Raw genomic sequence first — 13,911 nt, 5'->3', positions numbered from 1 at the left:
TGAAGCCTAGTAAAACTAATATCTCCCTTGGTCTGAAGCCTAGTAAGACTAATATCTCTCTGCCTGAAGCCTAGTAAGACTAATAACTCCCTTGGCCTGAAGCCTAGTAAGACTAATAACTCCCTTGGCCTGAAGCCTAGTTAGACTAATATCTCCCTCGGCCTGAAGCCTAGTAAGACTCATATCTACCTTGGTCTGAAGCCTAGTAAGACTAATATCTCTCTGCCTGAAGCCTAGTAAGCCTAATCCCTCCCTTCGCCAGGTGGGATGTTTGGTAGATGTCTTGCTCCCTGTGTAGAGGATCAGGGTTTGAACCCGGCTCCACTAGATGTACCTGAGTGATCGTGGACCTTCATGCTCCACTGTATGTACCTGTGTGATCGTGGACCTTCATGCTCCACTGTATGTACCTGTGTGATCGTGGACCTTCATGCTCCACTAGATGTATCTGTGTGATCGTGGACCTTCATGCTCCACTAGATGTACCTGTGTGATCGTGGACCTTCATGCTCCACTAGATGTACCTGAGTGATCGTGGACCTTCATGCTCCACTAGATGTACCTGAGTGATCGTGGACCTTCATGCTCCACTAGATGTACCTGTGTGATCGTGGACCTTCATGCTCCACTAGATGTACCTGAGTGATCGTGGACCTTCATGCTCCACTAGATGTACCTGTGTGATCGTGGACCTTCATGCTCCACTAGATGTACCTGTGTGATCGTGGACCTTCATGCTCCACTAGATGTACCTGAGTGATCGTGGACCTTCATGCTCCACTGTATGTACCTGTGTGATCGTGGACCTTCATGCTCCACTGTATGTACCTGTGTGATCGTGGACCTTCATGCATTTGAACTTGAGGATGAAGATGACGGCCGCCACCACGACCCCGAGCACCGGCAGGAGGATCCAGAGCAGCCGCCGGTCTGCGGACGGAACGGAACAGGAGACCATCGTCAAAACACTATCAGTTACATGTCGCAGGTTCGAGACCCCAAGTGCAAGGTTTGTAAATACATGTGTGCAGAACCTTACTGCCTTTCACTACCACACTACAGAAGGTTAATCCTTTCACTGCCACATAACAAAGGGTTAACCCGGTCACAACCACGCTACAGAAGGTTAACCCTTTCACTACCACACTACAGACGGTTAGCCATCTGTAGTGTGGTAGTGGAGGGCTTAACCTTCTGTAGTGTGTTCTGTAGTGAAACTGTTCTTTGGTCTATTGGCTCCTGTACACATGTATCAGACGTGAGTGCTGTGACCTTCTCTAAGTGTCAGTGGTCCATTTCCTCTATTTCTCTATTGAAACAGGATCTAAAACTCTTTCAAGCGATATTGATTTTCGATAGAACCTTTGTTTTTATAGCTTCCTATAGTACCTATCCTATGTGTTTATTACTGTACTGGCTCCAGTGGTTTGTGTGTGGGGCCGGGAGCATGATCATACTTATAATAATAATCTGTCATGGTTTTTGCTTTATTTCGTCCTCCTGTGAGGGACAGCTGTCAATCACTGGACTCTGTGGTTATATAACGTATTTGCTTTCGCGTCCCGCTCTGAGCCTTACGAGATACCTCCCATCTCCTGGGATACCTAATGTATCTCCCACGAACAAAATACATGCACCCCACCTGTATGGGGCCCCGCCCCTTATGGTGGCACAGCCCATATAACCATGACTCTGGTCATGAAACACCCTTCCTCTATTTTCGTCCCAGTGTATTGGATGCGTGCACCATACGAGACTAGCGGAATGAAAAGATTAAGGAAGATTCGTAATGTTGAGGGCTTACCGGAGAGTTGTTTTTCCCTGGATTCTCCGGAGCTTGTTTCGGCGACACATGAGACCTGTGCTGGTGGTTCCTCGGCTGACGGCGACGGACCGAGGGGCAGCGTACAAGGTTTGGCTAACGGGTCGGCTTGTACAAAGGTGAGGTCAGTGTCAGTAGGCATCAATGTCGGTGTTGGTCGTGCTGTGGAGTATGTTTCGGCACCAGGGCCGGGGCGGCTTGGCGATCGTTCCACTGTAGTGGGCGATGTCCTGGCAATCCTGGAACATGCTGTTAACGCTAATGCTACTGCTGTTTTTTCTGCTGACGCTGATGTTGACGCTGGAATGTCTAATAATCCCCGCCGCGGGATTCCGCTTTTCCCTCCTCTTGCCAGCTTCATTGATGAAGGTCAGTTGGTGGTGGATGTGGGGGGGTTCGCTGAGCTCTATTTACCTTTTTTGCGGGTGAAGGGGCTGACGACGGGGTGCAGGCCGGGGGTACCTTGGCTAAGTAGCCAGGTAGCTTCTTTTTTGTGCCCAGGCGGGGATGAACGACGTTCCGCCCAGCCGTTGCTTGATAGCATGTCGGCTCGGAGGGTGGCAGTATGGACGAATGAGTGGTATACTGCTGCAGGATGGCATTTAGCGGCGGCCAGTGTTTTGGCTCAGCTGGCTACTTTCCTATCCAAGATGGCGTCGGGTTGTAGGTCTTTGGGTCCAACCGACACTATGAACGTGATTCATGTTTGTGGTGTTATAGAGATCTTGACTCAGTCGCAAGCTATAACTGCGGGGAGGATTCGGATGCTATCGACTTTGGTTGTTAGGCATGTTTGGTTGGAGCAGTCTCCTCTTGGGGAAGAGGATAGGTTTTCTCTCCTCACAACTCCTTTTTCCACAGATTCTTTTTGGGCGTTCTGTGGAGGCGCAGGCGGTTATTGATCCGGGTCCTACACCACCTCACGCTGTGCAGCCAGAGGTGGGAGCACGGTCTCGTCAACGACTGTGGCGAGATCCTCGACAGGCGGCCATGTTTCCCCCGCCAGTGGTGCCCTGGTTGGAGAATCGACAGGGTATCGCAAGGCCGACAGTCTTGGCGGCCGAGGGATCGGCCATTTTGGGTGATTTCGGGTTTGGTAAACCAACCCGTCGTCATTTTGCCGCGAGCAGCCCGCTCCCCGTTCAATCCTCTCTCTGGTACCCCCAGAAGCGGGGCTCTGAGCGTTCTCTTTTGGCTGCGGGCCGCGAACCTTCTATGAAGCGTATGCGGCCCCATTCTTCGCTTCTCATGGAGACAGGGGCTGACACCCAGTTGATGGCTGAGCCTGGGTCTGTCCGTGAGAATGTTCCGTCATCGCGTGGTTCCTACACCGCAGGTTGTGGGTGGGTGCAACCTGGTGTTACAGCTGCCACTAGCTCCAGTGGTCAGCAGGGGGACTCGGTGCCTCTTCTGTTGAATGCTCAGCAGGGGTTACCCCGGCTTCGCCCTCGCCAGGCGGGGTATCGCGCTGTTGCCTCCCACTCCCGTCAAACCGGCAGTGGTCTGCAAAGGAGAGGCGAGCGTGATTTGAGTGATAGCAATATCACTGCAGGGCTTCGGCGTGTAGGAGCCCATGGGGTCCTCAGGCCTTGCGTGTCTGGCTGCGGAACAACTCCTTAGCGTGTGCTGGAGGGGTGTTCAGGGGGTGAGTGTGTGTCCACAAGTTTGATGACCGCTCCTCCCGTATCAAACCGGCCCTTTCTGTCGGGGTCCCCCCTTGGGTGCTTTGCACGACGGGGGGGACCGGGCCGATTATCTGCTGTTCCTTGCGGCCCAGCGTCAGTTGACGGCGGGGGCGCTGTGGGATTATATTCACATATGGCGACGGGAATGCCCTTTGAATCGGTGGATGAGGAGAACGTTAGAGGCGGGGCTGGTTTTGCAGTTTGCGCGGCCCCATCCTCCGTTCTCAGGTTTGGTGCCGACCCTATTGTTAGGGTCGGGCGCAGTGACAGCCCTGGCCGACGAGATCCAATCTATTTTGGCGAAGCAGGCCGTCATTGTGGTCCCGAGAGAGGACGCAATGTCAGGCGTCTACTCCCGTTATTTTCTGGTGCCCAAGAAAACTGGGGGGGTCAGACCTATACTGAATCTGTCCATGTTCAATCGGTTGATTGTAGTGAGACCGTTCAGGATGTTGACCGTCCGACTCCTTCTGCTTGCTGTCAGGAGGGGGGACTGGTTCACCTCCATAGACCTGAAGGATGCGTATTTTCACATACCCATTTTCCCTCCTCACAGGAAGTTCCTACGGTTCCTGTTTCAGGGCGTAGCGTACGAGTACCACAGAATGCCGTTCGGTTATTCTCTGGCTCCCCGCACATTCACCAAGTGCGTGGCGGCTGCTCTGGGGCCTTTACGTCGTCGGGGGATACGAGTCCTGTTCTATCTCGACGACATTCTGCTCCTCAGCCGTTCAGAGGAGGTTGCCAGGTCTCATACTCGACTGGTGGTGGAATTCCTCACCAGCCTGGGTTTTGCTGTGAATTGGAAGAAGAGTACCCCTCTTCCCAGTCAACAGGTGGAGTACTTGGGCTTGACATTGAGGTCGAAGCCCATGCTTGCGACCCTCTCGGAGCAGCGTCGGGGGGATCTCCGTCACGCGCTCGGGGGTTTCCGTCTGGGAGGGACGGTTACGGCGCTGCAGGTGATGCGTCTGCTGGGCCTTATGTCGGCGGCCCACACGGTGGTTCCTCTTGGCCTCCTCTTTATGAGGCGGATACAGAGGTGGTTTCTCTCTTTGAGAATAGATCCGGTGTGGGGCAAAGGGAGACGGTTGACGGTTCCTTTGTCGATATGGGGGGATCTCGCCCACTGGGGGAGGCTGGGTATCCTCTCCGCTGGGGTCCCCATGGGCAGCAGTGGCTCCCACATCACGGTTTTCACCGACGCCTCTCTCACGGGTTGGGGAGGGGCGTTTCGGACCCATACAGTGGGGGGCAGCTGGACGGGTCATGCCGACCCAGCTGTCCTGCATATCAATGTGTTGGAGTTGAAGGCGGTCCTCCTGGTCCTCAAACGGCTCGGCCGCCTGGTGGTAGGCAAACACGTTTTGGTCAGGACGGACAATGTGACGGCGGCGGCGTATATCAACAGGCAGGGTGGGACTCGTTCTGCCCGCCTGCTCCGGGTGGCGCGCAAACTGTTGCTATGGGCATCCCGCAGGCTGTGCAGTCTGCAGGCGCTCCACGTTCCTGGTACGGAAAATGTGGCGGCGGATATAATGTCTCGGGGCGGTCCTCGTCGCGACGAGTGGGAACTCCGCCCCGACATAGTCAGACAGATCTGGGATCGGTTCGGGGAGGCCTCGGTAGATCTGTTTGCGTGCCGACGTTCTCACAAGTGCCCCTTGTGGTTCTCGCTCAGTCGAGCGGATCATCCCCCCTTGGGGGTGGATGCCTTCTCGACCTTTCCGTGGCCGCCCGGTCTTCTGTACGCCTTCCCTCCTGTACAGCTGTTGAGTCAGCTGTTGGAGCGGATACGGAGGGAGCGCAGGACGGTGATCCTGGTCGCGCCGGACCGGGGCACGTCGGTGTGGTTCCCGGTCTTAATCCAGCTTCTGGTCGCTCCTCCTTGGGTCATTCCGTGGTCAGCGACGGCCCTCTCGCAGCACAACGGAGTGCTTTTCCAGCCTCCGGTGTTGGGTCAACGCCTGGTGGTGTGGCTGTTGGGAGGGTGAGTCTGGAGAGGATGGATCCCGCGGTGGTTGATACCATCCGGTGTGCGCATGCTCCCTCCACTGTCGCGGTTTACGCGGGCAGGTGGCGTGCGTTCCAAGAGTGGTGTACGGGGGGGGGCTGGGACCCAGTCTCCTGCCCCCTGGATGCTGTTCTGGGTTATCTCCAGTCTCTTCTTGGTAGGCTGTCGGCTTCGACAGTGAGGGTATATGCGGCAGCTATATCCTCCTATCATGAGGGTTTTGAGGGGACTGTTTTGTTCAGCCACCCTCTTGTGAAGCGTTTCCTGCTTGGCGCTCGACGCGTTAAGCCGGTGCAACGCTCCTTGGCTCCGACTTGGGATCTTCAATTGGTCCTCGGTCGGTTGTCCTTGGCCCCGTTTGAGCCGCTCGAGCAGGCGCCGTTGGGACAGCTGTCTTTCAAGACCGCGTTCCTACTGGCTGTCACTTCCGCTAAATGCGTGGGTGAGCTCTGTGCTCTCTCGGTACGTCCAGAGTGCCTGTCTTTTCGGACCGATTGCGGTGCCACTCTGCAACCTAATCCTGCTTTCGTGCCTAAGAATACCCGGAGTTCCTTCCGCTCCCGGGATATTGTGGTTCAGGCTTTTCGTCCTCCTCCTCACACTAGTGAGTTGGATGCGGGCCTTCACCTATCATGTCCAGTCCGTGCTTTGGGGATTTACCTCAGCCGTACTCAGGACTTCAGGGTTACCGACCAGCTTTTTGTCTGTTACGGTGGGGCTCGTGCTGGTAAGGCACTGTCGAAGCAGCGCCTGTCCCGTTGGTTGTGCGAGGGTATTACCCTCTGCTACACGTTGGCTGGGCAGGATCCCCCTGGGGGCGTCAGGGCGCACTCCACTCGTGGGGTGGCTGCCTCTGCCGCTCTCCTGGGTGGGGCTTCGGTGGAGGACATCTGTGCTGCAGCTTCATGGTCCTCACCGGGCCCCTTTGTAAGGTTTTACCTCATGGACATGACCGGGGGTTCTGTCTCCCAGGCGGTTCTGGGGTCTGTGGCCTTTCCTGCTTCCCGTCCTTTGGTCGGGTAGCAGGAGTGTATGGGTATGGGCCACAGTGTGTTGAGTCACACGTGGTTCCGCCTGTACGGTGTGTTCAAGGGGTTCTAGTTCCCTCTTGTTCGCATTCAGGTGGAGTTGACTGCGCCCCCCCTTCGTTAGGAAGGATGGGGTGACAGGGCTCCCCGCACCCCTTGATGTGGGCTTACGGGTCCTCAGGGGGTACATCTGTCGGGTCTCGCGCCCGCTCTTCCCCATTATCTCGTAAGGCTCAGAGCGGGACGCGAAAGCAAATACGTTATATAACGATAGGTTATGTAGATAACCTAGTTATATTAGTATTGGCTGAGCGTCCCGCTCTGCGCGGCCCTGAGTTTCCTCTTGAGGGATCTTTTCCTGGGACGGGTTTTGGCGAGGAAGGGTGTTTCATGACCAGAGTCATGGTTATATGGGCTGTGCCACCATAAGGGGCGGGGCCCCATACAGGTGGGGTGCATGTATTTTGTTCGTGGGAGATACATTAGGTATCCCAGGAGATGGGAGGTATCTCGTAAGGCTCAGAGCGGGACGCTCAGCCAATACTAATATAACTAGGTTATCTACATAACCTATCGTTAATTGCCTCATGGTAGGACAGGTGTGTGGGCTTGATTGCACCTGGTTCAGTGCAGCTGTGCCTAATGGTAGCTGAGTCTATTTAAGTTTGAGTCTCGCAGGGTTAGCTGCTTTCTCATTCCTTTTGTGTTGGCTATCCTTCCGGTCAGGCTTGTTATATTAAAGTGTAGCGCTGATCTCTGCCCTGTTCAGCATTTAGCCTTTCTTTGTAGCCACTCTTGTTTTCGGCTACTGGCTTTATTTTACTATTTGTTTTCTAGAGGCTGAGCCTTTTATTGTAGTGTTTCTTTTCATGACAGTTTTCTTTTGTTTCTTTAGAACTGTAATTTGTCCACTACTGCACATAAACTCCCTTAGTGGAGGTTTACTGTTATTTAAGTTTTTTATAAACTCTGTTATTAGGAGGTGCCTTTGTGCCTTATTTCGTTTTTTCTACAATACCTCTTTATTGAGTTGTTTTTTGGACTTGATTTATTTTCTTAAATGCTCACTTTGAGGCTTCCACCTGTAAAGGTTGTTTTTTGTTGTTTATTTTCCCCCTTCTCCTTCTTCTTGTCTGCTTAAGCAGTTTAGTGGTTATTCGTTATACAAATAACTTAGAGTCCCTATTATTTGCTAGAGACCCAAACACCCGCAGCCCTCTATGGCGTTATATAGTGGCCAGAAAGCTATACTGTACAACCAAAGGTCCTACCGAAGATTCAGCTTTGGGACCCATTCAGTCTCCGTCTGGAAGGGGACATATTGTAGTCCTTTTCAACAAGTTAATACAGGTCTTTAAATATTTTTAGCTGAAAGCCCCACTCAGATTATGCATTCTAGCAGTGTCCATAGCCCTCTGCTCAGTCCTATTCTCAACAGGCTGGTTCTGTGCCTGTGACAAGCCATGCACAAGCCTGTACCGTCGAATGAAATTCAGATCAAACTTGAATTTGAATCAATGACTCAAGATCCAGCGATAGCATAGCAATCTTACCGTCAAAATGTCAGAAAAATATTCTAGGTCCAACTTTAGGTTAAAAAGATACGATTTACGAGCAAGCTGCCAGCTTGTACACATGCTTTTTTATCAAGATCTCTTCACACACACACGTGCATTAGGGCTGACCTCGATTAGTCGACTAATCGATCGAAAGGAGCCATAGTCAACTGCCAATCTCTTAGTCGAAGGCAAAAAAAATAAATAAAGATTATAAAAAAAAATGTGTCATTCTTTCCAAAAGCAAAGAGGCCTAGAAGCATGGCTAACGCTAATGGCGCACATACGTACCAGCGAGGCTAACTGCCTAAGAAAACGGGCACAGAGGCACTGCAAGAGGATTTCACACACTAGACATATCAAGATGAATCCATCAGTGGAGCAATTGCATGCTTTCGCAGAGGACAAGAAGCCTTCAGTCAACTTCTTCAGACATTAAGCACCCCCCATTTTGGATTCGGGGGGGGGGGGGGGGGGGGGGGGGGGTAGTCGACTACCAGTCGACTATCTGCAAATTTTGTCCAATCAAAGTCGACTATACAAATCCTTAGTCGGGGACAGGCCTAACGTGCATACAACGTCTTACTATTATGGCGATTGTGGCAGCAATTCTGAATTCAAGAGGGAGGGTTCTTGTCACCACTGAGCTGCAGAAAACGCACAATGCAAATTATTTCCCCCTCATTCTGTAAAAACAATGCAAAACACAAAAAGAAAAGACCATTTTCACAATAGGTCCCCTTTAAAACATACTGTCACATCGAGGGGACCACCTCTCTACTGTCACATCGAGGAGACCACCTCTCTACTGTCACATCGAGGGGACCCCCCACCTCTCTACTGTCACATCGAGGGGACCCCCTCTCTACTGTCACATCGAGGGGACCACCTCTCTACTGTCACATCGAGGGGACCACCTCTCTACTGTCACATCGAGGGGACCACCTCTCTACTGTCACATCGAGGGGACCCCCCACCTCTCTACTGTCACATCGAGGGGACCACCTCTCTACTGTCACATCGAGGGGACCCCCCACCTCTCTACTGTCACATCGAGGGGACCACCCACCTCTCTACTGTCACATCGAGGGGACCCCCCACCTCTCTACTGTCACATCGAGGGGACCCCCCACCTCTCTACTGTCACATCGAGGGGACCACCTCTCTACTGTCACATCGAGGGGACCACCTCTCTACTGTCACATCGAGGGGACCCCCCACCTCTCTACTGTCACATCGAGGGGACCACCTCTCTACTGTCACATCGAGGGGACCACCTCTCTACTGTCACATCGAGGGGACCCCCCACCTCTCTACTGTCACATCGAGGGGACCACCTCTCTACTGTCACATCGAGGGGACCCCCCACCTCTCTACTGTCACATCGAGGGGACCCCCCACCTCTCTACTGTCACATCGAGGGGACCACCTCTCTACTGTCACATGGAGGGGACCCACCACCTCTCTACTGTCACATCGAGGGGACCACCTCTCTACTGTCACATCGAGGGGACCACCTCTCTACTGTCACATCGAGGGGACCCCCCACCTCTCTACTGTCACATCGAGGGGAGCACCTCTCTACTGTCACATCGAGGGGACCCCCCACCTCTCTACTGTCACATCGAGGAGACCACCTCTCTACTGTCACATCGAGGGGACCACCTCTCTACTGTCACATGGAGGGGACCCCCCACCTCACTACTGTCACATCGAGGAGACCACCTCTCTACTGTCACATCGAGGGGACCCCCCACCTCACTACTGTCACATCGAGGAGACCCACCACCTCTCTACTGTCACATCGAGGAGACCACCTCTCTACTGTCACATCGAGGGGACCACCTCTCTACTGTCACATCGAGGGGACCCCCCACCTCTCTACTGTCACATCGAGGGGAGCACCTCTCTACTGTCACATCGAGGGGACCCCCCACCTCACTACTGTCACATCGAGGAGACCCACCACCTCTCTACTGTCACATCGAGGAGACCACCTCTCTACTGTCACATCGAGGGGACCACCTCTCTACTGTCACATGGAGGGGACCCCCCACCTCACTACTGTCACATCGAGGAGACCACCTCTCTACTGTCACATCGAGGGGACCCCCCACCTCACTACTGTCACATCGAGGAGACCCACCACCTCTCTACTGTCACATCGAGGAGACCACCTCTCTACTGTCACATCGAGGGGAGCACCTCTCTACTGTCACATCGAGGGGACCCCCCACCTCACTACTGTCACATCGAGGAGACCCACCACCTCTCTACTGTCACATCGAGGAGACCACCTCTCTACTGTCACATCGAGGGGACCCCCCACCTCTCTACTGTCACATCGAGGAGACCCCCCACCTCTCTACTGTCACATGGAGGGGACCCCCCACCTCTCTACTGTCACATCGAGGGGACCCCCCACCTCACTACTGTCACATCGAGGAGACCACCTCACTACTGTCACATCGAGGAGACCACCTCTCTACTGTCACATCGAGGGGACCCCCCACCTCTCTACTGTCACATCGAGGGGACCACCTCTCTACTGTCACATGGAGGGGACCCCCCACCTCTCTACTGTCACATGGAGGGGACCACCTCTCTACTGTCACATCGAGGGGACCCCCCACCTCACTACTGTCACATCGAGGGGACCCCCCACCTCTCTACTGTCACATCGAGGGGACCCACCACCTCACTACTGTCACATCGAGGGGACCCCCCACCTCTCTACTGTCACATCGAGGGGACCACCTCTCTACTGTCACATCGAGGGGACCACCTCTCTACTGTCACATCGAGGGGACCACCTCTCTACTGTCACATCGAGGGGACCACCTCTCTACTGTCACATCGAGGGGACCACCTCTCTACTGTCACATCGAGGGGACCCCCCACCTCTCTACTGTCACATCGAGGGGACCACCTCACTACTGTCACATCGAGGGGACCCCCCACCTCTCTACTGTCACATCGAGGGGACCCCCCACCTCTCTACTGTCACATCGAGGAGACCACCTCTCTACTGTCACATCGAGGGGACCACCTCTCTACTGTCACATCGAGGGGACCCCCCACCTCTCTACTGTCACATCGAGGGGACCCACCACCTCTCTACTGTCACATCGAGGAGACCCCCCACCTCTCTACTGTCACATCGAGGGGACCCCCCACCTCTCTACTGTCACATCGAGGGGACCCCCCACCTCTCTACTGTCACATCGAGGGGACCCCCCACCTATCTACTGTCACATCGAGGGGACCCCCCACCTCTCTACTGTCACATCGAGGGGACCCCCCACCTCTCTACTGTCACATGGAGGGGACCACCTCTCTACTGTCACATGGAGGGGACCACCTCTCTACTGTCACATGGAGGGGACCCCCCACCTCTCTACTGTCACATCGAGGGGACCACCTCTCTACTGTCACATCGAGGGGACCACCTCTCTACTGTCACATCGAGGAGACCACCTCTCTACTGTCACATCGAGGGGACCCCCCACCTCTCTACTGTCACATCGAAGGGCCCACCTCTCTACTGTCACATGGAGGGGACCCCCCACCTCTCTACTGTCACATGGAGGGGACCCCCCACCTCTCTACTGTCACATCGAGGGGACCACCTCTCTACTGTCACATGGAGGGGACCCCCCACCTATCTACTGTCACATCGAGGGGACCCCCCACCTCTCTACTGTCACATCGAGGGGACCCCCCACCTCTCTACTGTCACATCGAGGGAACCACCTCACTACTGTCACATCGAGGGGACCACCTCTCTACTGTCACATCGAGGGAACCACCTCTCTACTGTCACATCGAGGGAACCACCTCACTACTGTCACATCGAGGGGACCCCCCACCTCTCTACTGTCACATCGAGGAGATCACCTCTCTACTGTCACATCGAGGGGACCCCCCACCTCACTACTGTCACATCGAGGGGACCCCCCACCTCACTACTGTCACATGGAGGGGACCCCCCACCTCTCTACTGTCACATCGAGGGGACCCCCCACCTCTCTACTGTCACATCGAGGGGACCACCTCTCTACTGTCACATCGAGGGGACCCCCCACCTCACTACTGTCACATCGAGGGGACCCCCCACCTCACTACTGTCACATGGAGGGGACCCCCCACCTCTCTACTGTCACATCGAGGGGACCCCCCACCTCTCTACTGTCACATCGAGGGGACCACCTCTCTACTGTCACATCGAGGGGACCACCACCTCTCTACTGTCACATGGAGGGGACCACCTCTCTACTGTCACATCGAGGGGACCCCCCACCTCCCTACTGTCACATCGAGGGGACCCACCACCTCTCTACTGTCACATCGAGGAGACCCCCCACCTCTCTACTGTCACATCGAGGGGACCACCTCACTACTGTCACATCGAGGGGACCCCCCACCTCTCTACTGTCACATGGAGGGGACCACCTCTCTACTGTCACATCGAGGGGACCCCCCACCTCCCTACTGTCACATCGAGGGGACCCACCACCTCTCTACTGTCACATCGAGGAGACCCCCCACCTCTCTACTGTCACATGGAGGGGACCCCCCACCTCTCTACTGTCACATCGAGGGGACCACCTCTCTACTGTCACATGGAGGGGACCCCCCACCTCCCTACTGTCACATCGAGGGGACCCACCACCTCTCTACTGTCACATCGAGGGGACCCCTCACCTCTCTACTGTCACATGGAGGGGACCCCCCACCTCCCTACTGTCACATGGAGGGGACCCACCACCTCTCTACTGTCACATCGAGGGGACCCCTCACCTCTCTACTGTCACATGGAGGGGACCCCCCACCTCCCTACTGTCACATGGAGGGGACCCCTCACCTCTCTACTGTCACATCGAGGAGACCACCTCTCTACTGTCACATCGAGGGGACCACCTCTCTACTGTCACATCGAGGGGACCACCTCTCTACTGTCACATCGAGGGGACCCCCACCTCTCTACTGTCACATCGAGGGGACCCCCCACCTCTCTACTGTCACATCGAGGGGACCCCCCACCTCTCTACTGTCACATCGAGGGGACCACCTCTCTACTGTCACATCGAGGGGACCACCTCTCTACTGTCACATCGAGGGGACCCCCCACCTCTCTACTGTCACATCGAGGGGACCACCTCTCTACTGTCACATCGAGGGGACCCCCCACCTCTCTACTGTCACATCGAGGGGACCACCTCTCTATGTCACATCGAGGGGACCACCTCTCTACTGTCACATCGAGGGGACCACCTCTCTACTGTCACATCGAGGGGACCACCTCTCTACTGTCACATCGAGGGGACCCCCACCTCTCTACTGTCACATCGAGGGGACCCCCCACCTCTCTACTGTCACATCGAGGGGACCACCTCTCTACTGTCACATCGAGGGGACCCCCCACCTCTCTACTGTCACATCGAGGGGACCCCCCACCTCTCTACTGTCACATCGAGGGGACCACCTCTCTACTGTCACATCGAGGGGACCCCCCACCTCTCTACTGTCACATCGAGGGGACCCCCCACCTCTCTACTGTCACATCGAGGGGACCACCTCTCTACTGTCACATCGAGGGGACCACCTCTCTACTGTCACATCGAGGGGACCCACCACCTCTCTACTGTCACATCGAGGGGACCACCTCTCTACTGTCACATCGAGGGGACCACCTCTCTACTGTCACATCGAGGGGACCCCCCACCTCTCTACTGTCACATCGAGGGGACCACCTCTCTACTGTCACATCGAGGGGACCACCTCTCTACTGTCACATCGAGGGGAC

At 55.2% G+C, this 13,911-nt stretch overlaps 1 protein-coding gene across 2 annotated transcripts in view; it reads right to left on the bottom strand.

Moving 5' to 3' along the window:
• LOC311227478 (uncharacterized protein) overlaps nt 1-13,911 on the bottom strand; it is a 77,328-nt gene that overhangs the window by 9,079 nt on the left and 54,338 nt on the right. For both annotated transcript variants that reach the window (XM_084313155.1, XM_084313154.1), the window contains one exon: nt 829-930. In XM_084313155.1, coding sequence (XP_084169281.1) covers nt 829-930 — 102 coding nt within the window. The remainder of the gene's footprint in view (nt 1-828; nt 931-13,911) is intronic.

The sequence above is a fragment of the Notolepis coatsorum genome (assembly GCF_963971535.1).
Source record: "Notolepis coatsorum genome assembly, chromosome: 4".
In the NCBI taxonomy this organism is placed as follows: domain Eukaryota; kingdom Metazoa; phylum Chordata; class Actinopteri; order Aulopiformes; family Paralepididae; genus Notolepis; species Notolepis coatsorum.
The sequence above is the reverse complement of the archived record's forward strand: the minus strand, read 5'-3'. Positions and strand labels throughout refer to the sequence as shown.